General features: G+C 45.9%; 1 protein-coding gene across 2 annotated transcripts in view; it reads right to left on the bottom strand.

Annotated features, from left to right (window-relative positions):
- The window catches only part of ABCB25 (ABC transporter of the mitochondrion 3), a 167,020-nt gene that overhangs the window by 27,926 nt on the left and 113,036 nt on the right, over nucleotides 1-26,058 (bottom strand). For both annotated transcript variants that reach the window (XM_086806530.1, XM_086806529.1), the window contains exon 10: nucleotides 12,557-12,702. In XM_086806530.1, coding sequence (XP_086662656.1) covers nucleotides 12,557-12,702 — 146 coding nt within the window. The remainder of the gene's footprint in view (nucleotides 1-12,556; nucleotides 12,703-26,058) is intronic.

Genomic DNA, 26,058 nt, shown 5'->3' with positions numbered 1-26,058 from the left:
ACTTCTTATCGTGCGGTGCCATTATCTGAGCAAGTAGAGAAGTATTGTTGTGGGCTGCCCAAAGAGGTGCGAGATTATTGTATAAAGACAAGAGTAACGAACATGTCACAGATGATTGAAAATGCTATGACAGCTAATGCGTTACTCACTGGTGGTTCATCTGGGTTTAAAGGCAGTAAGAACTTGAGCAAAAAAGCTGAAAAATCTGGGCATGCTTCTCGTGATGCTAAAGGGTCTTCAGAGACAAAGTATAAGAAGTTGCCAATGCCCAAGAGGACTTCTGAGGAAAGACAGGCTTTGAGAGATGCTCATAAGTGTTTTTACTGTACTGAAGAGGGGCATATGTCATTCAATTGTCCCAAAAGAAAGTCCCAAAAGGACTCTGACAATAAAGGAGAGCCCAAGCCCAAGAAACAAAAGCCTTCTGCAGGCTTAGTTCCTGATCTTGTGGGGGAACAGCCAGGTGGTGAAGCAACAGAGTTGTGCAGGGCATGGGGCAAAGTGAGAGATTAGAATGCTTTGATCTTCTTTGACACAGATGCTAGAGCCAACTTCATTTCACCTAATTTGGCTGGCCGATTGGGGATTCGCACAGAGGAGATGGGGCCGTTACATGAGGCTAATATGGCTTGTCCAGGGTATGCAGAACCCGTTACTCCTATCATTGGGAAGCTTCGGCTTCATTTGCAGGGTTATGTGGACAGCGAAGAGTTCTTTATCATGCCACTTGATGGCTGTGATGTTTTGTTGGGGATGCCATGGTGCCACAGGGTACATGCGGTGGTGGATACTTACAATAGGAAAATTACTCTGACTCATAGAGGGAAAGAACATGTATTGGATGTAAAACTCAAAGGGGAATCTGTTCCTATTGTATCCGCTTCGGCGATTTCATCAGTAATGAAAAAGCATCTTTCCGCGTACTTGATTTATGTAAAGGATGCACAGGATGATGAGTCTAAGTCTCATTTGTCTATGTTAGATAAGGACAGGACTGATTTCTTATGTGGGTTTCAAGATTGTTTTTCCGAGTCATTGCCAGGAGAACTTCCTCCTGAGAGGCCAGAAGATCATGCCATTGATCTGATTCCTGGTAGTACTCCACCGAATAGACCGCCGTACCGTGTTAGTGCAGCCCAGCAGGAAGAGATTATGAGTCAGGTGTAGGAGCTTTTGAATAAGGGGTTGATACAGCCTAGCTCATCACCCTTTTGCTCACCTGTGCTCTTAGTGCAGAAGAAGGATGGTTCTTGGCGCATGTGTATTGATTACAGGGCGCTGAACAAGAATACCATCAAGAATCGATTCCCCATACCGAGGATCGATGATATTTTGGACCGCTTACAGGACTCCACAGTCTTTAGTCGCATTGACTTGAAAAGCAGGTATCATCAGATACGCATTAGACCCGAGGATGTGCATAAGACAGCATTCCGAACCACGTTTGGGTTGTATGAGTTCTTGGTTATGCCCTTTGGTTTGACAAATGCGCCTGCCACATTTAACAGAATGATGGACAGGATTTTCAGGCCTCATAGAGAGTTTGTGGGCACATTTTTTGATGATATGATTGTGCATTCACAAACTGAGGAAGAGCATAGAAGGCATTTGGCCATTGTGTTTGCAGAACTCAGAAACCATAGGTTGGTTGTTAATGGCAAGAAGAGTGAGTTCTTTTTGCGAGAGATACATTTCTTGGGGCATATTGTGTCTGCGCATGGAGTCCGTATGGATCCAGCAAAGGTGGAAGCAATACTTAATTGGCCAGCTTTGAGGACCGTGCATGATGTACGCAGTTTTCTAGGATTGTGTTCCTATTACAGGCGATACATACGGCACTTTGCTGAAATTGCTTCACCTCTTCATGCTTTGACGAAGAAGGCAACTCCGTTTAGATGGGCTGATCGGGAAATTACAGCATTCAAAAAGCTCAAAGAAAAGCTTACTTCGGATCCAGTATTGATGTTACCGGACCTCCGAAAGGCTTTTGTTGTCCAGTGTGATGCATGTGGAAGTAGCATTGGTGCAGTTCTCATGCAAGAAGGACATGTCATAGCCTATGGGTTTATGAGAAAGAGATGTTGGCTGTAATTCACGCTCTTTCTACATGGAAACACTACTTGCTTGGGGCTGATTTCACTGTGCAGACATATCATCAGACCTTGCGTTATTTCCTCACGCAGACTAAGCTTTCAGAGAAGCATATGCGTTGGGCAAACTTTTTGTCTATGTTTCACTTCCAGATTGTGCATGTGGAAGGCAAAAAGAATGTAGTGGCAGATGCTTTGTCACGCAAGCCACAGGTCTCTGCAGTTTCACTTGCTTATCATCATGAGCTTGATGAAATGAAAGAGCAGTATGCCCATGATGAGGACTTTGAAAGGTTGTATGATCAGATGTCTGAGGGTCAGCGGCATGAGCACTATACTCTCAGGGATGGGTTTTTATTGATGCATGGCAGACTGTGTGTTACCAGGCCATTGCGACTCAAGGTTATGATTGAAAGTCATGCTCCACCGTATGCAAGTCATAGAGGTATTGACGCCACGGTCAAAGCAGTGGAGACTTTCTTTTATTGGCCAACCTTGAGAAGAGATGTTAATGCCTTTGTGAGGCAATGCATCGTATGTCAGAAGGTAAAGTTTGACCGTCAGAAGACACCAGGGTTATTACAGCCTTTACCTATTCCAGATAGACCTTGGGAGAGCATTGCCATGGATTTTATATTTGATCTTCCACGGACACAAACGGGAAATGATGGCATCTGGACTATCATATGCAGGTTCAGTAAGCAGGCTCATTTCATTCCTGTGCGTAAGACGATCAAAGTGGATCATATGGTGAAGTTGTTCATGGCGAACATCTTCAAGTATCATGGCTTGCCTACGTCTATCATTAGTGACCGTGATCCACGGATGACGAGTTTGTTCTGGAGAGGGTTGTTTGACAACATGGGTACAACTCTCAAGTTTTCATCGTCATTTCATCCACAGACAGATGGTCAGTCAGAAGAGGATAACTCTACAGTGTTGGATCTTCTCAAGTGTTATGTGTCAAAGCACAAGCAACAATGGGAAAAGTATCTTCCTTTGGTGGAGTTTGCATATAACAACACTGTACATACTGTTACGACCTTGTGTTTTTCTCTGGACAAGATGCAGGTGTGCACGGGGACATGGTGGACAGTGTGAATGGCATCAGGTTGGAGTCAAAAAGGGAGCCCATATGTGGACAACCCCAAGTGTGAAGGGGGGGCAAAGAAATTTTAACTTAAAAGGTTTTAAAAAACCTTTAAAGTCATTTTTAATGCCTTTTATGAAAGAAAACGTGGCCCATAAGCTATTTTGGGGCCACGTGTGCTTTTTGGGAAAAAGGGGGGCTGGCAGGCAAAAGAGGCGCCTATCTCTTGAGGAAGCGTGTGCTTTTTGGGAGAAGTGGACTGCATGCTGGCTGCGCACAGGGGAATACATGCAGATCTGTACGACTGTACGGACAGCTGTACGGACAGGACAGAAACAGGCGCCTATTGAATCCCTCTTTCCCCTTTGCTTTTGGCAAGAAGTTGGCTGGCTGCGCTGCTGTCCATACAGGCAGAGTTGGACACAAAGGCGTGGACTGCAGGACAAGAAGGCAGGACACAACAGGGCTTTTCCTCGTGTCTTTATCTTTCTTGTGGAAAGCGACATAAAGACTGTAAGTCTCTCTTTCTTTGTGAGCAAGTGGGACTGCAGATGATGTCTTTCGGAGTCTCTCTTTTCACTGGCTCAAGACTGTTCCAGAGTGGTTCTCTCTAGCCCTTTGTGAGAGGAAGGGTTTGGCAGTTCAGAGGGTGGAAACAGGACTGTTTATGGCTTCGCTGCAAATTCAGCTATGTGCTTGCGTTTTTGACTGCAAGTACAAGGTCATTTGGTTATGTTTCTTGGCATGGGAGTGATGCAAGCTCGCATGGCTGCGTGCTCATGGAGCAGATTGTTTTCTTCCTGCTAGAAAGGAACAGTGGGACCTACAGTTATGGGCATCTCTATGTTGCCAGATGTTTCATGAGGGAACATGTAACTAGATGTATGGAAACAGGACAGAAGTTTCTAAGGGAAACAGGCCTAAGGGTTTCATGTGGAAACAGGTCGTAGGTTTCTCGAGAAAACATGTTTTTGGGTTTCTCCAAGAGATAGGTCACATGCAGGCAGAAGGTACAGGAATGGACACATGTTTGGTACAACCTTGCTACTGATTGGGCAGGGGACAGGGAATCCATGACAGAGATGGATAGTACCCTTGGAAGGTAGAGAGGGTTGGTACAGGTGTGTCGACTGTATGGTATGCTGTGCTGTGATACGAGTTCTCTTTTGAGAGACAGTTTGGGAGTTGGTGTTGTGATGCAGAAGCACTGGATGTGTCAGGGTGTGATGCTGTTCATAGTGTGAGAGGCTATGGATGGTTGTGGCAGCCTTGATCATGGGAGAAAGTTTCTGTATGAAGACTCAATGTGAGAGAGTCTTTCGATGTGAACAATGGCTGGATTTGTTTGTGGATGCCGAGTGGACAAGAAGCCAGATGCAGGTTCTTTGCAGGCTTCTAGGGTTCTACTGCGACGGCTGAGTTCCCAGCCTTATATTGTAATCAAAGCTCTTATAATCAATTAAAGAAATACCGCAAGGGGCGCCACTGCGATTTGGGGCCAATCGGTGTTCGTGTACTGTTTGCAGGAGCACTCTAGCTCCCCCTGTTTGTTTTCCTTTTCTAGGTCCTCAATGGTGTTGAAGTGTTTTATGTGCGAGTGTTTGTTTCACCGCCCTTTGGTAACTGAAGGCCAGTTTACACATACCTCGACAGGCAAGGCGCCATTTGAGATTGTGGAAGGAGGGAAGAAGGTACCACCCATTTTGCATACAAAGGATAAGATCTTTGAGGCTGATCAGTATGTGGAGAGCTTGGATGAAGCTTATCGGAGAGTTAAGTTGGCACTCCAGAAAACTCAGCAGAAGCAAAAGAAAGCCGCAGACCGTCACAGACGTGATTTACAGTTTGCATTGGGTGATTGGGTTCTTTTGCGCTTTGAAAAGGCTAGACTCAAGAAGATGAAGGGTAAACAGCGCTTATTCCCTAAATTGAGCATGCGTTATTATGGGCCTTTTCAGGTTTTGGAAAAGATTGGTGAGGTAACCTATCGTTTGAAGTTACCAGATCAATGGAGGACTCACAATGCTTTTCATGTGAGTCTTCTTAGACCTTTCCGTGGGGATGTGCCTAAGGATGTATCACATGAGGCTCAGCCGGAAGTTGAGGAACTTGATGAGGTTCTGATTCTAGAGCAGATACTGGCACATAAAGAAAGGAAGGTATGAGGTAAAGTTTCCCGTCGCTATCTTGTGAAGTTCAAGAACTATTCACCGATGGATGCGAAGTGGATGGAGGAAGGTGACTTAACAGATTCACCTCAGATTTTGCAGCTTTATCTCGATGCCTTTGAGTTAGAGCCGACTCTTGCTGTGACTTAGGTTCAGCAGAGCATGGGTCTGGAGCATTACCTGATGCTCAAGATGGGGGTAGCACCTCCACTCCCTTGATACAGACAGGCTCAGATGACATCTAGAGGTCGCTTGGTGCAGTTTTTATCTCACCCGAAGGTACTGAGGCTGACAGTACATCTGTTTACGGGACTTCTATGATATATGTGTACTAGTCACATGGGATTTTGTGGATATGTATGGTTCACAGTGGTATACAACTTGGACTATTACTACGCCATTGATATGCAGTGAATGATGTTACATGTACATGGCTTAGAGAGATTGGGACGCTGATCTTGCCATATTGTATATTTCACTTTGGATATTTCGTTGTATCACCAGAATGCAATCGAGGACGCTTGCCATTTTTCAAGAGGGGGGTATGTCATGGCCCTGTGAAAATGGAACAGCACAAGTGTGGGCATGGTGGTTGCTGAGTCGGAATATTGTATGATTCACATGGGGGGTGCCCGGACAGAGTTAAAGATGTGTGGACATCCCTAGGTGTGAAGGGGGGAACTAGAACATTAGAATTTTAATGTTTTATTAAAGTTGCCCCTAGGCCTTAGTGGCCCCTAGGGAACTTTAATAATAATTAAAGTTGGGGGGTCCTAGGATTATTATGGGGAGGGGGCCACTCCACTTTTGGAGTGTGTGCTTCTCTCTCCTCTCTCTCTCTCATCTTTTTGGGAAAAAGGAATGGTGGAGCATACGTGCCCTTGTGGGGAAGCGTGGAAAAGCTGAAGGGAGCAAGTCGGCTGCTGCAGGTCTTTCTGGCTGCTGTGTTCTCTGAGCAAACCAGCCGTACAGCCTTGCGGACAGGCTGCAGGTTCTCTCTCCTGGTACAGGCTACGCACAGGAGTTGCTGCGGGCCTATCTCTCTGCTGGACAGGCTGCGCACAGGTTCTGGATAGGCTGCAGTTGCTGGTACAGGCTGTGCAGACAAGTACAACTGCAGGTACAGCACTGTACGACTGCCGTACAGTGTACGGACAGTTCAGGTACAACAGTACTGCTGCTGGCGGCGCTGGACAGGTTCTGGACAGGCTGACTGCGCAGGTTCAGGCGTGTACAGGTGCTGGCTGCAGGCGGCGTATGCAAGGACAGCTTCTGGCCGTATCCCGAGGCAGTACAGACTGGTACAGGGCTGTTTTTCAGGACTGTACAGACAGGCACAGCACTGAGGTGGACACAAGGAGGAGGGTACAGACAAGTACATACACACGTGTGAAGCAGGGTTGTGGAAACAAGTGCCTGCAACTACAGATTGGTACCGTTACTTTCTCCAGTGCAGATTCACGGGCTGAATTTGGTAAGCTCCGCATCTGCTCATCTCTCTCTCTTTCTACTGCTTTATGTCTGTTTGCAGATTTGAGCTATCTGGCCCCTTGTGAGAGGAGGGGTATGGCAGATTGACAAGGGTGGAGACAGAGGTTGAACAGTACATGTATGTATGAGCTGAGATGTTGAATCATGTGCTTGAGTTATGCCAGATGTATGCTCATGGCTGCCCTGCTTAGTGGTCTTGGCTGATCAGAGGGAGGCACAGTGTGTTGCTTTGAAACACAGATCTGTGTACGTGGATCCTCTGTGCTAAGAGGTATTGTGGGCCGTCAGATTGGACATACAGGTGTAATCTCTTGGCTGATTTTTGGTTGTACTCAGCCTTTCATACTTTTGGAATTGAATAAAGAAATACCGCAAGGGGCGCCAAGCTTTGGGGCCAACAGGTGTCGCTTTGTTTTCAGATTTGGGCACTCTAGCCCCAATCTTTTCTGTTTTCATATCTAGACTACAAGTGGACGGGTGACTGCTAGTCTACCGCATTCTGGTTTCTATCAGAGGCCGGTTTCATCTTGACATATACATGTCACATGCCATGCGGATTGAAGTGGGCCAGTTCCGGGTGTCTTCGCACCGCCTGAGGATAGAGACAAGGAGAGCCATGCAGATATCTCGTGACGAGAGGATATGCACTATCTGCAAGCTGCAAGCAGGAGGTCGAGTCAGAGGAGCACGTCATATGCAAATGCACCGTATATTATGAGATTTGAGGGAGGTTCCACTGTCTCTTCAGAGAGGGATTTGGACTCTTATCTAGGATCGTGGATTACCCACATCAGTGGTTCCTGGGCCTCTTCCTACTAGAGCTTCATCGCCACAGACTCACTGATTAGGGAGTCGAGACCCCATGGGAGACAGCCACCCTGGCCCAAGGCGACCATCACTCAATTCTTTCGACCACGAGAGGATGCCCCACCAGCTATGGATGACATACCCATACCCTCATCGAGCCACATATTCTTGAGTGCCCGACCCCCCCAAACCCCACTCTCGCATGACTCTAGACTGGGCCACGGCACTACAGCGAGCCCGACTCCCCAAACTCCCTGGACCTCACCAACAACTCAGACATCAGCCCTAGCTTAAGGAGATCTTGGAAGGCACAGAGCCACCTTCCCACACTTGGCGGATCTGCAAAGCCTTCTATAGGCTAACCCATGTTTGATATCCTTGATGGCCCCCTCCCCCTACAGGGGGGGTTAGCTCCATAGGTTGTATGATGATGGTCCCACTTTGTATCATATGGCTCGGATTTGCCATTCTCAAATCATAGCTCTAGTCTTTGTTTTCTTTTGTACCATGATGAGATTACATGGATACTATTGTATCACTTTTGGTCTCATAGACCCACTGGGTCTTTTGAAGACGTTTAATATAACTTTCTTTCCATGGATTGTTTTGTATCACCCCAGTGAGATAGATATGTTTATGTTTGGTTTCTGTTTTATTTTCCATTCCATGATGAGATATGCCATGGACATTATTGTATCACTTGGGTCTCATAGGCCCATTGGGTCTTTAGTAGACGCTTAATTAATCCCTCTCCTAAACTATTTGGGCTATACATCGATGAGGTGGCTGACTTCATTGGTCACAGTGGTGGGGACGGGGTAAACATCTTAGGTACCACAGTCCACATTATGCTATATGCAGATGATATTATTCTGGTCTCTGAGTCGCGGATGGGACTACAACACCATCTCCATGCACTTGACGACTTCTGCGCACAGAGGGGGCTTATAGTGAACCTTGGGAAAACCAAGGCCATGATTTTCCACACCTCAGGGCCGGTTCCACGAGAGGCCATCTTCACACTAGCAGGAGGACAGGTAGAGGTGGTAGACTCATATGTGTACCTGGGGATTACATTTACGACTCTGCCAGAAAGATTTACTATGGCACAGGCAGCCAAGGATAGACTCACACGAGGGTATGCAGCTCTAGCCATGCTAGAGAGATAGTGTCACCAAGCACACTTCCAGGAGCCCCGCATGAAGGGGTGGTTGTTTGACACACTAGTCACCCCTGCTTTGATGTATGCTGCAGCAGTATGGGCACCTAGGCTCGCCACCTCCACATGGTCTTAGATAGAGTGGCCTGAGATTCTCATGCTCTCACGGATGATCCGCAGCAAACCCTCCGTCCCACATGACATTGTCCGGATGGAGTTTGCTGCACCTCCTATGCTAGTAGAGGCCCTCTTCCAGACGATCTGCTTCATTCAGAGGATCAGAGATATGCCATCAGATCGACCCTCACATAGAGCTTTTGAGGCGTCTAGGCAGCTCGCAGAGAGTGGAGATAGGAGATCATGGTATTCACAGATGATACAGTGGCTCACTTAGCATGGTCTCGACATAGATCACCTACCACCTTTCCAGTATGATATACATGCACCACACATCCAGCTCTCTCACAGTGAGAGGAACAGAGTCCTTCGGCAGGATTTATGGCAGCGATACACTCAAGAGACTTGGATTACACCTAGTCACCCTCTACCGTCGAAGATGCTATATTACAGAGATCAGTTTATGCGTATCTCAGTGGATGGATTCAAACAGAGACCTGGATACATGGATGTGTACATGCCTCACAGTGCCCGAGTGGCGATTGGCCAGCTCAGAGTCTCATCACACTAGCTTGAGATTGAGGCAGGTAGGGCAGCACAGATCCCCACAGCAGAGAGGATATGCAGACTATGCCACGAGGAGGTTGAGAGTGAGGAGCATTATGTATGCAGATGCAGAGCATATAGTGTCATTAGAGAGAGATACACCACCATCTTCAGTGGACATCCCTCACTCAGCCAGATCATGGAGTCCGCAGACCAGCGCAGATTTGGCCAGTTCTTGCTAGAGACAGCGCGCCACAGAGAGAGACTGCTACGGACTCATACCACAGGGAGAGGTGGGCAGCAGCTCCAGCTCACTGATTTCTTCTAGAGATCTATCCCAGTGCCTACCCTGACACAGGAGGGGGTTACACTTTAGCGCGCTGCGGACCTCTGAGCCAGACGGATATCAAGAGCACCAGGCTACCAGACTCCCAGACTACATCAAAGGGAGATCACAGAGATACGGGCTCGACATCAGCACCATATCCAGGAGTGGATAGCTCACTTACACTCACACCCGGAGATCATGCTCTGAGGTATTTTTGCCTCGCCATCGCCTATGTATCACATATTACACCCCCATTATGGTACTGGTTGGAGCTAGACAGATCTGCATTGCATTCTTGTATACCCTACGCATATAGCTTGCATACTGAGCCTCTAGCAGTAGTGATCCATCCATCACACCCCCCCACTAGCTTAGTACTTTCATAGTTTATTTCATGTTCATTTTGTCCTTTTTTTTGATGGACATCGAGAAGACATTGACAGTTGTACATTGATTTGTCTCATAGGTCGAGTTCGGCCTCTAGTAGACGTTAATACAGCTTTCTCTCTCTCTCTCTCTCTCTCTCTCTCTCTCTCTCTCTCTCTCTCTCTCTCTCTCTCGGTGATTTGCATCAAGGTTCCTATTCAGTTGCTTAGGGCTGAAAGAAGACATAGAGAGCTTCCACGCATGTGACAAAAGCTTAATGATAAATCCAAGAATCTATTTTTATCGGATATAGCGAGAAATCAAGCGCTATGGTGTAGAGATGTAGCCTTTGATAAGATGGGAAAAAAAAGCACCCTATCACCAGAGGATTGCACTGAAAGATATGATCGTGCTAGACCTTATTATGTGGCTCCGATGCCTCGTCCATGAATCGCATTACCTTAATCAATACTTTTCAAACTTGTATTGAACACAAATTGTACCTAATGTTTCTAAACACCTTGCTTTCATAAAAGAATCTACTTAGAGCAACCATGAGAATTGGTCTAGAAGGAATAAGAGCACCTTGTGTAAGATAAACAAATCTCTATATGGATTGAAACAAGCTTCTAGGACATTGCATATTGGCATCAACTAGTATGTTCATAGTGTGGGCCTTCATTTTTATCTTAGTATGCTGAAATGATAAAGACATTATCAATAAATAAAGAACCAGCCTGATTGATAGTAATGAGGAAATGATCAAAGATGTAAAAGATTTAACCCACAAGCAATTTGAGATGAGAGGTTTCGATCTACTTCACTATTGCTTTGGAGTAGAGATAAGCAAGATCAAGGATTCTACCTTCATTACCCAAAGTAAATATACTCTGCAAAATGCAAGATTCTAAACCCTTGTCCACGCAGGTGGGTCCAAGCATGAAGCTGTCAACACGTGATCATGGGCCAGCCATCAAAGGTGCATTCTCATCTTTCCACTTTAACTATTAAAAGCCTCATCTATCTAACCATCACCAGGCCTGAGATTCCTTATGTAGTTGGTGCAATGAGTGGCGACATTAAAAAGACAACATTGAAATGGGGTAAGTATGTATGTACATATATACCAATGTACGGATGTAATGTATGTATACATACATACATATACACATAGATTTATAATATGTATGTATGCTTATACGTATGTGTGTATGTAAGTAAATATTTTGTGTGCGCACATATAGGTAGGTAGGTATTGTTCGATATCAATGCTCCACCCTCATATTGTATTGTAACTCATGTTAGTATGGCCCCCATTATGAGAAGTAGCCATGGTTGAGCAAGCCCAGGCACCTGGCATCCCTGTAGTCACACGGGATGGTGGCCTAAGAGGCCAGATAGTTTAGCGACGGCACAATGCCAAAAAGGCTACATGTTGTAGTGGACCTATATCCCGACTTTACTCTTGAACAACATATCCTAACATTGTGGGGCCCAAACAAGGCCCAAGATGATCCCGGATGGCCGTGTGAGGTATAATTTTGGGCTAAGTCTACACCGCAGACGGTGGCACCGATTATGACCACCGACCTATGCCGTCATGTAATGGTTGCCCCACGTATAGAGGCCTATATAGATACACCGCTAGCCCCTTCTCTACACAATTCATCAATCATCATTGTGAGTTTACTCCCTAGCTTCTACTAGCATACAACCTCCGTCTTAGCACTTCGAGATTAGCCATCGAAGCTCCCTTCACAAGAGCACTCAAATGTGAGGCTTTGCCATCTGTTGTATCACTTCAGTAATTCAGTATTCTTCTCTATCCCTATTATTGTGCAATTAAATTTAAGTTTTAAAGATTTATGCTGTGAAAGATCCTACTCCTTGTGAGTGTCCTCATCTATAAACCGCACGTTGTATCCTCTTACAAGTCAGTAGATAGACACGCATGTATGCATGCATGCATGCATGTATGTATGTATATTTATGCAAACATGTATTTGTGTATGTATATCGTATGTACTTTTAAACATATTTACATATAGACACATATAAAAGCATGCATGCACGTATGAAGATATGTAAGAAAAAAGAATAACATACTTGACATATTTATCCCCAATCCAAAGCCCAGATTATCACAATCATACAGTTGGTTTATTGTATGCAACGTAATTAACGTCCTTGATCAAATATAAGTGGGGCAAGTAGACTGAAATTCACTAAGTAAATGGTTGGCACAAGAGAAGGGGCCTGAGGGGAACTTCTGTGGATTAAAAATATGGTTATTTTATTTAAGGCTCGTTTCAGGGGACAATGTAATGATGCAAAACAGCTTTTTATGCCCCTACACAAGTATCAATTTATTACAGCTGCTTGAAAAAGAATTACCAGATCACCGATAGTCATCGAGCCATTCATGATACCATTAGCACACATTAGCATTGCCGTGGACAATGCAGCACTAAATATAACATTCTGACCGAAGTTCAGATATGAAAGACTGCTTTGGGTTTTCAATGCAGCATCCTCGTACTCTGTTACAACATGCACAGTAGGCTTGTAAGCTGCTTTAGAACCCAGCATGTACAAAAGATCACAGCATAATGATCAAATGTTAACAAAAACATTCACATCTGTACAGCTGGCCAGTAGCACCCAAAAAATAGCAAAGATTCATGATAAGCAGTTTACCCATACAACCAGTGAGCCAGCTCAGCCCTTCAGTCCTCTAATCATCCGTCCTTTGGCCAAATTTTCCCATATCGTTGCTATACTGCCTACCCCACTCACCAAGTTGTTGTGCCTCCTAATTGGGGCTCTGCAGAAGCCATGCAAAGCTGCCTAGCCTGTCTACTAACAAAAACCATTGCTAAACTACAGCTTTTGTCAGTAATGCCACAAACACCAAGAGTGGAAGTGTAAGCATGTGAGACGAACATGCTGACCTAGTGAAAGGCCTTTAACCAAAGTATTTACTTTACTCAAATAAGAATGAACGTACAAAATCTTGCTTGGCTGATTACTCACTCGCCATGTCCCTCTGCAATACCATGCCAGGAACTGGAAGGTAAACAGAAACCCTTATAGGGTGTGAATATAGTGAGGGGGGGGGGGGGGGGGGGGGTACGCTATGGAGGTGAGTGGAGTACAGTGAGGGGATACAATATCATGTGGGACGGGGGGATACACTATGGAGATGCCTCCATCTCATAATATGTGCCGCATCGGACGCTGGCGGATCTCCTCAATATCCTTTGTGGTCAGCACCCTGACTGGGTGTCCCGCATGTCTCACAACCCAATGTAACTTGCCCCAACAAAGTAAAACCACCTCTGAGCCAATGATGATGTAGGCCATGTGATAGATGTATGTGTGAGCACTTTAGTCAAGGTCACGGGCACTTGTAGTAGCCTTGGACACATAGAGAGAGAGAGAGTGTCAAGGAGTATGAGTTTAGGGACAGCTCATTTAGTCGGGCTCACATGACCCTGTACGTTGAAGAAGAAGATAGAAGAAAATTCAGCTATCCATCTCTCTCTTGTATCTTGCTCTCTCTTGTGTGTGTGTGTTTTTGCTTGCTAGGGTTTGAAGCTCTCTCTCTTCCCTACATTCTCTTTAGCAAGTACACCAGGTACTTGGGCTCGAGAAGTCATATTAGCAAGAACTAATTTTCGAGTACAGAAGCTTTAGCAGGTATAAGTGCTGGTACATCAAAAGTATATCAGGGACAACAGAGGGTACAGAAAACACAGAAGCAGGCACATATGTTGAAATATACAAGTGAATAGGGTGTGTGCGGGAACAAGCCCTTAGCAAGAGGCTGTAAAAGAGAATCTGTAAATGAGTGAGAAGCTGTGAAAAGGTGAGAGGTATCTACTCGGAGAATAAAGAGTAGCATGAGAAGATTTAGGATGTGTGGAGATATTCTAGGAAAAGTAAAGAGGTGGAGAGAATCAAGCAAAGGAGGTGGAGTGAATCAAGGAGAGATCAGTGGGATTAGATGCTTGGATGTAAACTCTATAAATTGAGGCATTGGCCTTTGAGAATTTGCTGGTTTTTGATTATTCATACTTACACTAAGCTATCAATTAATTGCTCACTAATCTCATCTTAATCATCGTCTAATCTCTTTGTTAATGATGTTGATTCTTGCATTTGATCCAGCATAGCTCATCACATTGCTGCAAATAACAACCCCCCCCCCCCCTGTTACGACCCTGTGTTTTTCTCTGGACAAGATGCAGATGTGCACGGGGACATGGTGGACAGTGTGAAATGGCATCAGGTGGAAGTGAAGATGGAAGCCCATGTGTGGATAACCCCATGTGTGAAAGGGGGCAAAGAGATTTTAGCTTTGAAGGTTTAAAAGCCTTTAAAATCATTTATTAAGCCCTTTATTAAAGAAACGTGGCCCTTATGCTATATTTGGGGCCACGTGTGCTTTTTGGGAAAAAGGAGGGCTAGCAGGCAAAAGAGGCGCCTATCCCTACAAGCAGGCGTGTGTGCTTTTCGGAGGAGGGCTGGTCGCCTGAAGGGACACGTGGGCTGCACACAGGAGAGTTCAGGCTGGTCTGTACGACTGTACGGACAGCTGTACGGACAGGACAGATTCTGGCGCAGGACAGTTTTGCTGCAGGCGTGTACAGGCAGCGCTGGACAGAGCAGCGCATGTTTTTGTTTATGCGCAAGGGTCTGGACTGCAGGGCCTAGTCGGCTGCATGGATGATGCACGTGGGCTGAACTGCAGGTACAAGGCGGCTAGCTGGTCTGCAGAAAAGTACAGCCTTGGATTCCATGTGGTCAGGACTGTTGGTCGACAAGATCTCTTCCAGAGGGTGGCAAGTTGCAGGAGAAATAGAAGAAGGGCGGAAGCTGCAGCACATGCTCTCCTTTCTCTCTCTCCCCCTCTGCTAAAGAGTAGACAAGGGTTGGTTTCTCTTGATACAAAGGTGGACAGAGGTTGGTTTTCCATGAACATAGACATCATGTCGATGGCGTTCATCTGATGGAACTTTCAGCTTCTCTTTGCTTTGGATTCAGGACTGTTTTGGGACAGTTTATGGGCTGTTTTTGCTTGGCTGCAAATTCAGCTATGTGCTTGGGTCTTTGGCTGCAAGTACAAGGTCATGTGGTTATGTTTCTTGGCATGGGAGTGAAGCAAGCTCGCATGGCTGCGTGCTCATGGAGCAGATTGTTTTCTCTTGCTAGAAAGGAACAGTGGGAACTACAGCTATGGGCATCTCTATGTTGCCAGATGTTTCATGAGGGAACAGGTAACGCCGTTGTTGGCGAGGAAACATGTTTGTGGGTTTCTCCAGGAGATAGGTCACATGCAGGCAGAAGGTACAGGAGTGGACACATGTTTGGTACAGCCTTGCTACTGATATGACAGGGGACAGGGAATCCATGACAGAGATGGATAGTACCCTTGGAAGGTAGAGAGGGTTGGTACAGGTGTGTCAACTGTATGCTATGCTATGCTGTGATTCGAGTTCTCTTTTGAGAGACAGTTTGGGAGTCTGTGTTGTGATGCAGGAGCACTGGATGTGTCAAGGTGTGATGCTGTTCATAGTGTGAGAGGCTATGGATGGTTGTGGCAGCCTTGATCATGGGAGAAAGCTTCTGTATGCAGACTCAATGTGAAGAGTCTTTCGATATGAACAATGGCTGGACTTGTTTGTGGATGCCGTGTGGAAAAGAAGCCAGATGCAGGTTCTTTGCAGGCTTCAGGAGTTCTACTGGGACGGCTAAATTACCAGCCTTATATTGTAATCAAAGCTCTTATAATCAATTAAAGAAATACCGCAAGGGGCGCCACTGCGATTTTGGGGCCAATCGGTGTCCGTGTACTGTTTGCAGGAGCACTCTAGCTCCCCCTGTTTGTTTTCCTTTTCTAGGTCCTCAATGGTGTTGAAGTGTTTTATGTGCGAGTGTTTGTTTCACCGCCCTTTGGGTTTCTGAAGGCCGGTTTACACCCCCCCCCCCAAAAAAACAGCGGATTGTCGTGTCAGCCAGTTGTACAAGACACAAATTGGAGCGAAATCCCCTTAAAGCACCTGTTTAAAACACCCAGCCCATGATCAGGCATTAAGCGCCTGGTTAAGGCGTGTCGAGGGCATGGCTGAAAATACCCTATGAACTAGACCCCAAATCTACTTCATCTATTCCATCTACCCAACTTTGGCTATCTTACACTGCTCCTCTTGTTCCCAACCTGTCAATCCCAAGGACCATTGCCTCCGAGTTAAGAAAAGGAGCTTTCTGCTATAGTACATGGTTTGAAAAATGACTGCATTATTTATATGGTGTAGTTTGAGATCCTAACTGCTCATGAAGGTATCAAATGATTTTGTAGTCAAACCAACCTTGGTGGAGAAAACAGGTAGAAGCCGCTGCTGGAGAGGTGAGTTTGCACTGCTGTTTCCTGCCCCCTCCTGCCCACTGCTGCCTCCGCCTGCCCTTCTGCTGCCCCCGCCTGCCCCGTTGCTGCCCCCGCTTGCCCCTCTGCTGCTCCTGCCTCTGCCCCCCTTCTTCTGCACCCGCCTCTGTTGTTCCCGCATTCTGCTTCCGCCTTGCCCTACCCCATTTCCCTTTTATTTCAGCAACATTTTTATTTGGATTCAACTCGGCCGCCCACACTTTATCGATTGGCTTTATGGCTTCTTCTGCCGCCGCAACCAATCTTTCGTCACCTCCACTGCCGGGGAGAATCATCAATTTTTCACAAAACGAGCTCACCTCTCTTCAGCACGACATTGACCTTGAGGTCCACACCACCCTTGTTTGCGAGAGTTTATGGTTCCCACCCCTCTCGTTCGCAGGCCAGTGAATGGCTTCTAGCACCTCTCCCTTCGAAGCTGATTGTGCACTTCCAAGATACTTGTTTGCTTGGTCGAGGCTGTTGGAAATAAGTGCTCACTAGGAATACTTTTAGTCTTGGTCATCTCAGTGTATGCCACGTGGCACTCAGGGATTTATCCCATATGCACTCATGCTCAGCTCTTGTACTTTCCCCCTATATATTCAAGGGGTCACATCAATGGAATTATATCAGTTTGCTTCATCCCTTTTGCACTTATCCCCATGTTCTAGTTTTGTGTGATACCATGCTAGATTTCTAACATGGTATCAGAGCCATGTAGATTCCTCTTCTCCTCAGCCCTTTAGTCTAGATCTAGCCATAGATTTTCTCTAGGTTTAGCTTCCTTTTTAGCTTTGCCCCATCGGGGGTCTTAGATCCAGCTCTAGCTACTCTCCTCTCCTATTCTTTGAGGTGCTGCTGATCTGCACTCGACTTCTCTGTCTCTCTGTATCTCTGTGTGTCAACATGTCGCCTCCTGCGCATGGTGCCAGCCGGTGGATCCGACCAGAGATTTATCCACTCTTCGCAGCAATAGGAGCTGCACTTGGCTTGTGTGGATTTGCAATAGCCCTTCTCTATACTGCTGAAACAGGCCGCTTCTCCTGTTCTACAACGAGTCTTCTGCTGCTGCTGAATCAGCTCGACATCTCCAGCTCCTATTCGACACGACTCTACTGCTGCAGCGGAAGCGTGATGTCGCCCATATTTTCTGCAGTCGACAGCCCCTGATCCCGCCATGGAGCTGCTTCTTTGCTTCGGAATAGTTCTGGTGCTGCCTTGCCTCAACGTGATGCTCATATGCCCCGTTATTTTTCTGCCCCGCTTCTGTTCAGCAGCAGGCCGCTTCTGTCGACACCTTTCTTGCTGCTGGTGCTGCAACAACAACTCGTTTTTTATTCTCTCAAGGCTGCGCACCTCTTGTTTTCAGTATGGGCAGCCCCCATTCTCTGTTCAAGACATATTCTCTACTGGCTGCTCCACTCCTATATCAAAACGAGCTGTCTTTCTCTCGGGTTACCCCCTGGATAGCGTGCGTGACATGGGCTTGAAAGGGTGGAAGACCTGAGGTAAAAACTAAAATGGATTATCCTTTTTATACTGCAATATTCTCAGTTCTATTTTATTCTTAAAAAATAATTTTCAGAACTGAATTTTATCTTGTAAGAGAACAGACACTGCCCATCAAAATAGGGGTAAGACCTTCTCATTTCTGATGCTGTCTCTCATTTATTTATCTTTGGCATCTCTTCTTGGGTACTCTGCCCTTGCTCTCTGCATAAAAAGACTTTTTTTTATCTCTCCTACTTTGGTCACCACATGATGTAGGCCAAAGAGGACCCTGTTCTGGACTTACCTTCCCATCTCTCTCATATGTGTCTATGCTTTCATGCTATCTACCACCATTGATCACCAATGATGTAGATCATGGGGTAATGTCATGTCTACATGGACTTATCTTTGTCCCTATCCAAGAGGCACCCCTGCATTACTCACTCTAGCAGGAGGATTGCCCTTGAGGAGGGATTATCAATCAAGGTCCATCTCTCTGTCTATCTACAATCAGTCAGTCTCTCTGTCTATGTGTCTATCTTGTGTGATCTTACAGTCACATGTCTCTGACACTCTGTCTATCAGTCTATATGCCTATCTTTTGTGGATTAGTTACCCACATGTCTTTGGCATTTTGTCTATGTCCCCATTTATCTTCTATTTGTCAGTCTCTCTCATGTCTATCTGAAAGTCTCTCTCTCTGTGGGACCACTCTACTGGCTGATTGTCTCTCTCTCTGTCTGTCTATGATCCACTCTTGTCCCTACCCTTGTGGACCCATATGAGGATATCACTTGAGGAGGGGTGTCTCAGGATCTTTGTCTGTCATGTCTTGTCTCTCAGTCTATCAGTCTTTATGTATGTCTTCTGTCTTTTAGTCTTGTCCATCTTGTCTTCTAGCTTGTCTCTCAATCCTTGTCTAGTCTCTCTGTCTTGGTCTTATCTTTTGTCATGTCATAGTCTTGTCTTTTTGTCTTCCTCCTAGTGTCCACTTAAGGAGGGTGTTGGAAATAAGTGCTCACTAGGAATACTTTTAGTCTTGGTCATCTCAGTGTATGCCACGTGGCACTCAGGGATTTATCCCATATGCACTCATGCTCAGCTCTTGTACTTTCCCCCTATATATTCAAGGGGTCACATCAATGGAATTATATCAGTTTGCTTCATCCCTTTTGCACTTATCCCCATGTTCTAGTTTTGTGTGATACCATGCTAGATTTCTAACAGAGGCTTCTTCCAAGTGGACTTTCATTCTTCAGAAGCTCCTTCTCAAGTTTTGGTTGGCAGCCTCTTCCCTCTTGGTCCTAGGAAGATTTTCTTCTTTCAGTACCAGGTGGGCTTTGATCCAGTGGAGGACGATCAGCGCCTTACCCTAGTCTCACTGTAGTTTCTTGATCTTCCTCGGTCCTATTGGAAGCTCTTAGCTTTAATAGGGGCATCCTTTGGCCAGTTTCTAGAGGTACCAGTCCTTCCAAGCTCTCCTGCCTCAACTTTTGTGGTTGTTACCGCCAGTCTTGATGGTGTACCCTGGGTCCTTGTGCTTGTTCCTGATCCATCGATTACTGATGATTATATAATGCTTCAGAGACTTGAAGGATCTCAGTTCCGCCAGAGGATGGAGATTGCAGGCAGACCTGACCAGTGTTGGATTTGTCGTTAACAAGCCCACATTGCTAGAGATTGTTCCAGATCAAGGGGCCATGCTAGGAGGCGGTGTGGTCCTACCCATCAGATGCCTTCTGCAGTTGCTAAGACTCCAGTTGCTCCTTTTCCACAGCAGACCACACAGCGTTGGGTTGTGGTTAGGGATGGCAGGCGCCCTCGGACCCCTGTACCTGCCCCTTCACCAACACCCCTTGTGGAGCATCCTAACCCTTATGCAGCTCTTGCCTCTCAGGATGTTGATCCCTCTTTGGATCAACGATGAGGCTTTGTAGGCACATTATCTGGATCCTTCATAGGAGGATGTTGCATTACAGTTACAGGATGATTATACCCTTGAGGATGATGTTGCGCATTCGGATTGTCATGGTACCTCTTTAATTTTTAGGACTAGCCCTGGCTTTTCCCCGGTGTGGGAGAGAGAAGTAAGGTTTAAATCGTCATATTCTCCCTCCCTTGCCTATGCGAGACGTACTTCCTCCTCTAAAGGGGGTCCTTCGTCGACCACGAGATCTGGTGGTTCCTACTCTAAGTCTTTATGAGGATTGTCTCTTGGAACATTCAGGGTCTTGGGGGTTTTTTCCCGCGTCGACGGAAACAAATTGTAAAAACCCAACTTCATTGTGCAGTCAGAGGTTGACCTATGGATGTATTGCTTTTGCAAGAGCATAAACTGGATGCTAGCCAGTGTGGGAGATCAGGCAAGCTTCTCTCGGTACACACCTTTTGGTCACCAGCTGTTGGTACCAAGGGTGGTGTCTGTATCTCTATTTCAGCTTTGATCTTGGCTTGCATCATTGGACATGGTGTCATTTTGCCTGCGAGAGTGCAATGGATCCTTCTTATGCAAGGTACTACACGCATTGGTATTCTCAACCTCTATGCTTTCCCCATATGACCAAAGCAATGCCCCTCCAGTGCATTTGGGTGATGAAACAATCATCCTGAACAATAATGCCAAACCGTCACGTCAAAGTGACAAACAACTCTTGCTTGTTCCTTCAAAACCTGCAGCAAAAGTCTAAAATCAAGTGGAAACACGTAATCTGTGTTAGCCAAAAACAAAACCATGCATCATTCTACATATGACAAACATATGCATGCATTTGCAAACAATATCCTCCTCAAGATGCTCTACCTACTCCAAAATAATAGTCTAAGGGTTGCTCGCAAGCCTTACACCCATGAATATCCTGCAGGACCCACGACTGATGGTACAACATGAGCATATGAAAGCATTCGATGCATCTAAACTATACATCCACGAAGTACTTCCCACATACGTCCCTCTTGATGCTTTACCCACTCTACTTATGGCCATCCCGCAAGAGCCACACTCAGTGATACACCATGAACATGGTAAAGTACCTGATGTATCATACCAACATACATGCATCTCATCCTGACACATCTAGAGTATTGCCCATGTATCCCCAAGGGTACCAGGATCCAATGGCACCAGAATATAATAATACCTCAGAAAAAGTATAAATACATGCACAGATAGAGTTCAATCCATATATCAATGAACCAAACCAACTCTAGGATTGCTCGCAAGACTTATGCCCTCCATAAAGTCTCGAAGTTTTAGCTCACGTTGCTGCAAAATTTGAGCTCAACCAAACCATGCCATTCCAAAGGAGACCAACTCCACAAATAGCATCCATCTCAATATCCAATTGACCGATCCTGTGGTTAAGAACAGCCAAAACCATATGACAAAGATCAATGTCCCAATCTTCCTCAGTCATACTTTAGTTCCAAGGGCAAAAACCATCCATAGTTTCAGTTATAGTTCAAGGTGCGGCCGTCTGTGAACCATACCCAACTTTACCATCTGCTAAGTCACCCTCCTCCATCCACTTCGCATCCATCAGTGAATAGTTCTTTAAACTTCACAAGATAGCGACGGGAAACTTTACCTCGTACCTTTCTTTCCTTATGTGCCAGTATCTGCTCGGGAATAAGAACCTCATCAAGTTCCTCAGCTTCCAACTGAGCCTCACCTAATACATCCTCAGGCACCCAAAACTTGCTTGCACTCCACCCAAGTGGTAAGCACAAGTTCCTGATGAAGCATAGTAGATCACCACTGCTAAACATAGAAAGACGCTGCATTCCGAACCCCATGAAGCCTCTGTGAAGATACCACCCGTGACAAAGTGTCAAAAAGTCATAGCCTTCAACCCATCTCTTGCACCATAACACTTCAACTACTTTCTAGTTCTTGGCTGACTACTTCCTGTCCTTGGTGTCTTTTCTCCTGAGCTTCATCCTTAGCTTTTGCTCTTCACCTTATACAGGCAAAGACACACAATCCTGCACTGCCTCCTGTACTTCCTTTTCACTTTTCTCATGTAGAAGCTTTTAATGTGACAACCACGGGCTCGCCTCCTTGAGAAAGTCGACGATATCCCGACAATGGCACCATGAAACCGGCCTTCAGAAATCTAACGGGCGGTGGAACAAACACTGGCACACAAAACACTTCATCATCCATGGGAACCTGAAAAAAAAAAACAAACAGGGGAGCTAGAATGCTCCTGCAAATAGTACAAGGACATTGATTGGCCCCAAAACGTAGTGGCGCCCCTTGCGGTATTTCTTTATTTGAACAAATATGGGTACAAAGTACAACTTGTCGAATCCTTTACCAATAGGATCCCTTTTAGCTTTTCACCCAGGACTTCACCTGTACGACACCTTCCTGCTAGAAAAGGTTTTCCCCATCTCTACCATGGATCCCACAACCCTTTCCCAAACAGCGGTAGTGTTGAACCAAACCACATGTCCTTCCTATAGTCACAGCTTGCATGTAACCTCGAGAAAAACTAGAACCTGTTCACATGAATCCAGAGGCATGCTTTCCACACGAAACCAAAGACCTATATCAGATAAACCAGACCTGTATCCTCGATACCAATGTCTTGTTTCTTCTCAAAAGACCAATGTCCTGTTTCCATGACAGATAAATCCACATATGCACCATCCCATCACGATGCCAAAAACCCATAGACCCGCTTTCATCATGCTGGTCTAAGCCTGTCCAGTTTGGCTGTGGAGATGCCTCAGCGATACGGTCTGCTCCATGATGCAAGAAAACCCGCCTGGCTATCAAATGCAAGTAACCGGCTCCACGACCACGAGTACCTGGCCAAATTCACTGTTGTGTGCCCATCCTCTGCACCGCTTTCCCACACTTGGCGTCCATCTCACTGCCCAACTGGCTGTCCACCTAACTGATCGCTTGCCTAGCTGTGAAAAGATGCAGGGGGGAAGAGAGCTTGAGCTCTTGCAAGCACACACACACACTCACAAAACCCTAATAGAGAACACACAAGGTGAGAGGCTGAAAATCTTCTTCTTCTCTACTCAACACTCAACACACCATATACAAGATAAGAGTACACACAATATGAAAGGTACTCAACCAATACATACACGGGTTCTCTATAGTGTGAACCCGACTAAATGAGCTGGCGCTATAACTATGCCAGTCTCTAGAATGGCTGTCACACAGCCTGTCATCCCACTGGCCGCATATCACCCAAGATCTCACCAACCATGCCAGTGGTGTAAGTGCGGGGCCTATCCCCCAGGCGGGTCATCAGTGTCCACCGCCTTACTAGAGCTCGATATCTCAACACTCCCCCTCGAGCTCAACTCCATCTCATGTACACCAAGCGAAGCCCTGAATCTGCGGAGCTTCTCTGTACCCAATGCTTTGGTGAAGATGTCAGCTACCTGATCCTCTGTGCTGACATAAACAAGGTCAAGGTCTCCTGCCAAGACCTTCTCTCTGACGAAGTGGTAGTGGACCTCTATGTGCTTCGTACGAGCATGAAAGACTGGGTTCCTGGCCAACTGTATACTGCTAATGTTGTCACAGAAAATGACAACTTGTCTATCCACTGATAGACCCAAATCTGCAAGTAGCTTTCTCAACCAAGCTACCTCACATGCTGCCATAGCAGCTCCTCTGTACTCGGCCTCTGTACTCGATAGAGCAACCGTAGGCTGCTTCTTGCTGCTCCAAGTCACAGCAGCACTCCCCAAAGAAAACATGAATCCACTGGTAGATCTTCTATCTGAGATACTACCAGCCCAATCAGCATCTGTGTACCCATGTACACATATCTCTGTCCCAGTCTCATAGAATAGTCCACAATGCAAAGTAGACCTCACATACCTCAGTATGCGTCTGACTGCATCCAAATGCGGTTTCCGTGGAACCTGCATAAACTGACTCACCAACCCAACAGCATAGCTCAAATCTGGTCTGGTGATCGTCATGTAGATCAAACTTCCTACTATGCTCCTGTACATAGTAGGATCCTCCAAGATCTCTCCTGAATCTGCACTCAACTTGCCATTCTGATCCAATGGCACAGAAATAGGCTTACAGCCTGTCATACCATACTTGGATAACATGTCCAAGCCATACTGTCTCTGCAGTAATCCAATACCATGTGGTGACCTAATCACCTCAATGCCCAAGAAATATCTGAGCTCCCCCAGATCCTTCATCTCGAACTTCTGTCTAAGCAAGATCTTTACATCAAAGATCTCTGCATCATGGTCTCCCGTAATGATCAAGTCATCTACATAGATGACAACAAGCACAACCCCTCTATCACCATGTCTCACGTACAATGAGAAATCTGCATTGGCTACATGAAAGCCAATAGTGACAAGATATTCAGAAATCTTGTCAGACCATGCTCTTGGTGCTTGCTTTAAGCCATACAAGGCTTTCTTCAACTTGCAAACATGCTCGGGGTGACCCACATCCTCATAACCAGGTGGCTGCAACATATACACCTCTTCTTGCAAATCCCCATGCAAGAATGCATTCTTTACATCCATCTGATGTAAAGACCATTGCTTTGACGCAGCCACTGCTATCACAACTCTCACCGTTGCCATCTTGGCAACTGGGCTGAAAGTTTCCTCATAATCAATCCCATATGTCTGCGCATATCCTTTGGCTACCAATCTAGCCTTGTACCTGTTTATGCTTCCATCACTGTTATGTTTAACTTTGTACACCCACTTGCATCCAATGGCTTTCTTGCCTTCAGGCAATTGCACTAAATCCCAAGTTTCATTTCCATATAGTGCATCCATCTCCTCATCCATAGCTTTCTCCCAACACACATTTCCAACAGCCTCATCAATGCATGTGGGCTCTACAACCTGCACAACTTTTGCCATATATGCATAATGATGTGCCACATAACCATCATATGTAAATCTCTGCACAGGGTTCTTCACTCTCCCTGATCTTCGCAGCTTCTCATTCATGGCTTCCATAGCCTTCTTTACACCAGGTGTTCTCATAGCTGGGATCCCAAGCTCCTCATCAAGACTCATATCTGAGCCACTAGACTCTCCATCAACATGAGAATGCCCTGCAGAAATGTCAGGCATACCAAGGGGCTCAACCACTTTCTCTTTTCCTTTACGTGATGTACTAATCACATTTGCAGGGCTGGTATTATGACGCAGCCTGCCACTCCATGGTCTATCAATAGACCCACTAGATGAGGACTCTCCTGGTCCACTCAAAGACTGTGATTGCTGACCTGCATTCTGTGCAACCACACTTCCACTCACATCAGCCCCAATAGCTTCTTTTTCAGCAGCATACCAACTGCTCATCTCATCAAAGACAACATCCCTGCTTACCCTCAACTCACGTGTAGCAGGGTTATAACACCTGTATCCCTTTTGCTCAAGGGAATATCCAATAAACACACATTTTTCAGCTTTCGGATCCAGCTTAGTTCTCAGCTCATCTGGCACATGCACATATGCAATGCATCCAAAAACTTTCAGATGAGACAAATCTGGTTTTCTGCCAGTAAACCTCTCCTCTGGAGTTACATCATGTATGGCTGCAGTTGGAGTCCTGTTCATGATGTATACTGCTGTAGAAACAGCCTCAGCCCAATAGCAATGCGGCATATTTTTCTCTTCCATCAATGCCCGCGCAATCTCAGCAATGTGCCTGTTTTTCCGCTCAGCAACTCCATTTTGCTGCGGAGTGTATCTGCATGTATACTGTCTCCGAATTCCATTCTTCTTAAAAAATTCAAAGAACTCATTGGAGAAGTACTCTCCCCCTCCATCTGACCTTAGGCACTTTACATATTTCCCTGTTTGCTTTTCAACCAAAACTCTGAAATTCTGAAAGTGAGTGAACACCTCACTCTTCTCCTCCATGAAATATACCCACACTTTTCTTGTGTGGTCATCAATGAAAGTGACATAGTACCTGCAGCCTCCCATAGACACGGTCTTCGTAGGACCCCAT

Source organism: Cibotium barometz, chromosome 12, assembly GCF_041138505.1.
Source record: "Cibotium barometz isolate CiBa-2024 chromosome 12, ASM4113850v1, whole genome shotgun sequence".
Classification (NCBI taxonomy): domain Eukaryota; kingdom Viridiplantae; phylum Streptophyta; class Polypodiopsida; order Cyatheales; family Cibotiaceae; genus Cibotium; species Cibotium barometz.
Note: the sequence above shows the minus strand (reverse complement) of the source record. Positions and strands in the feature narration are given on the sequence as shown.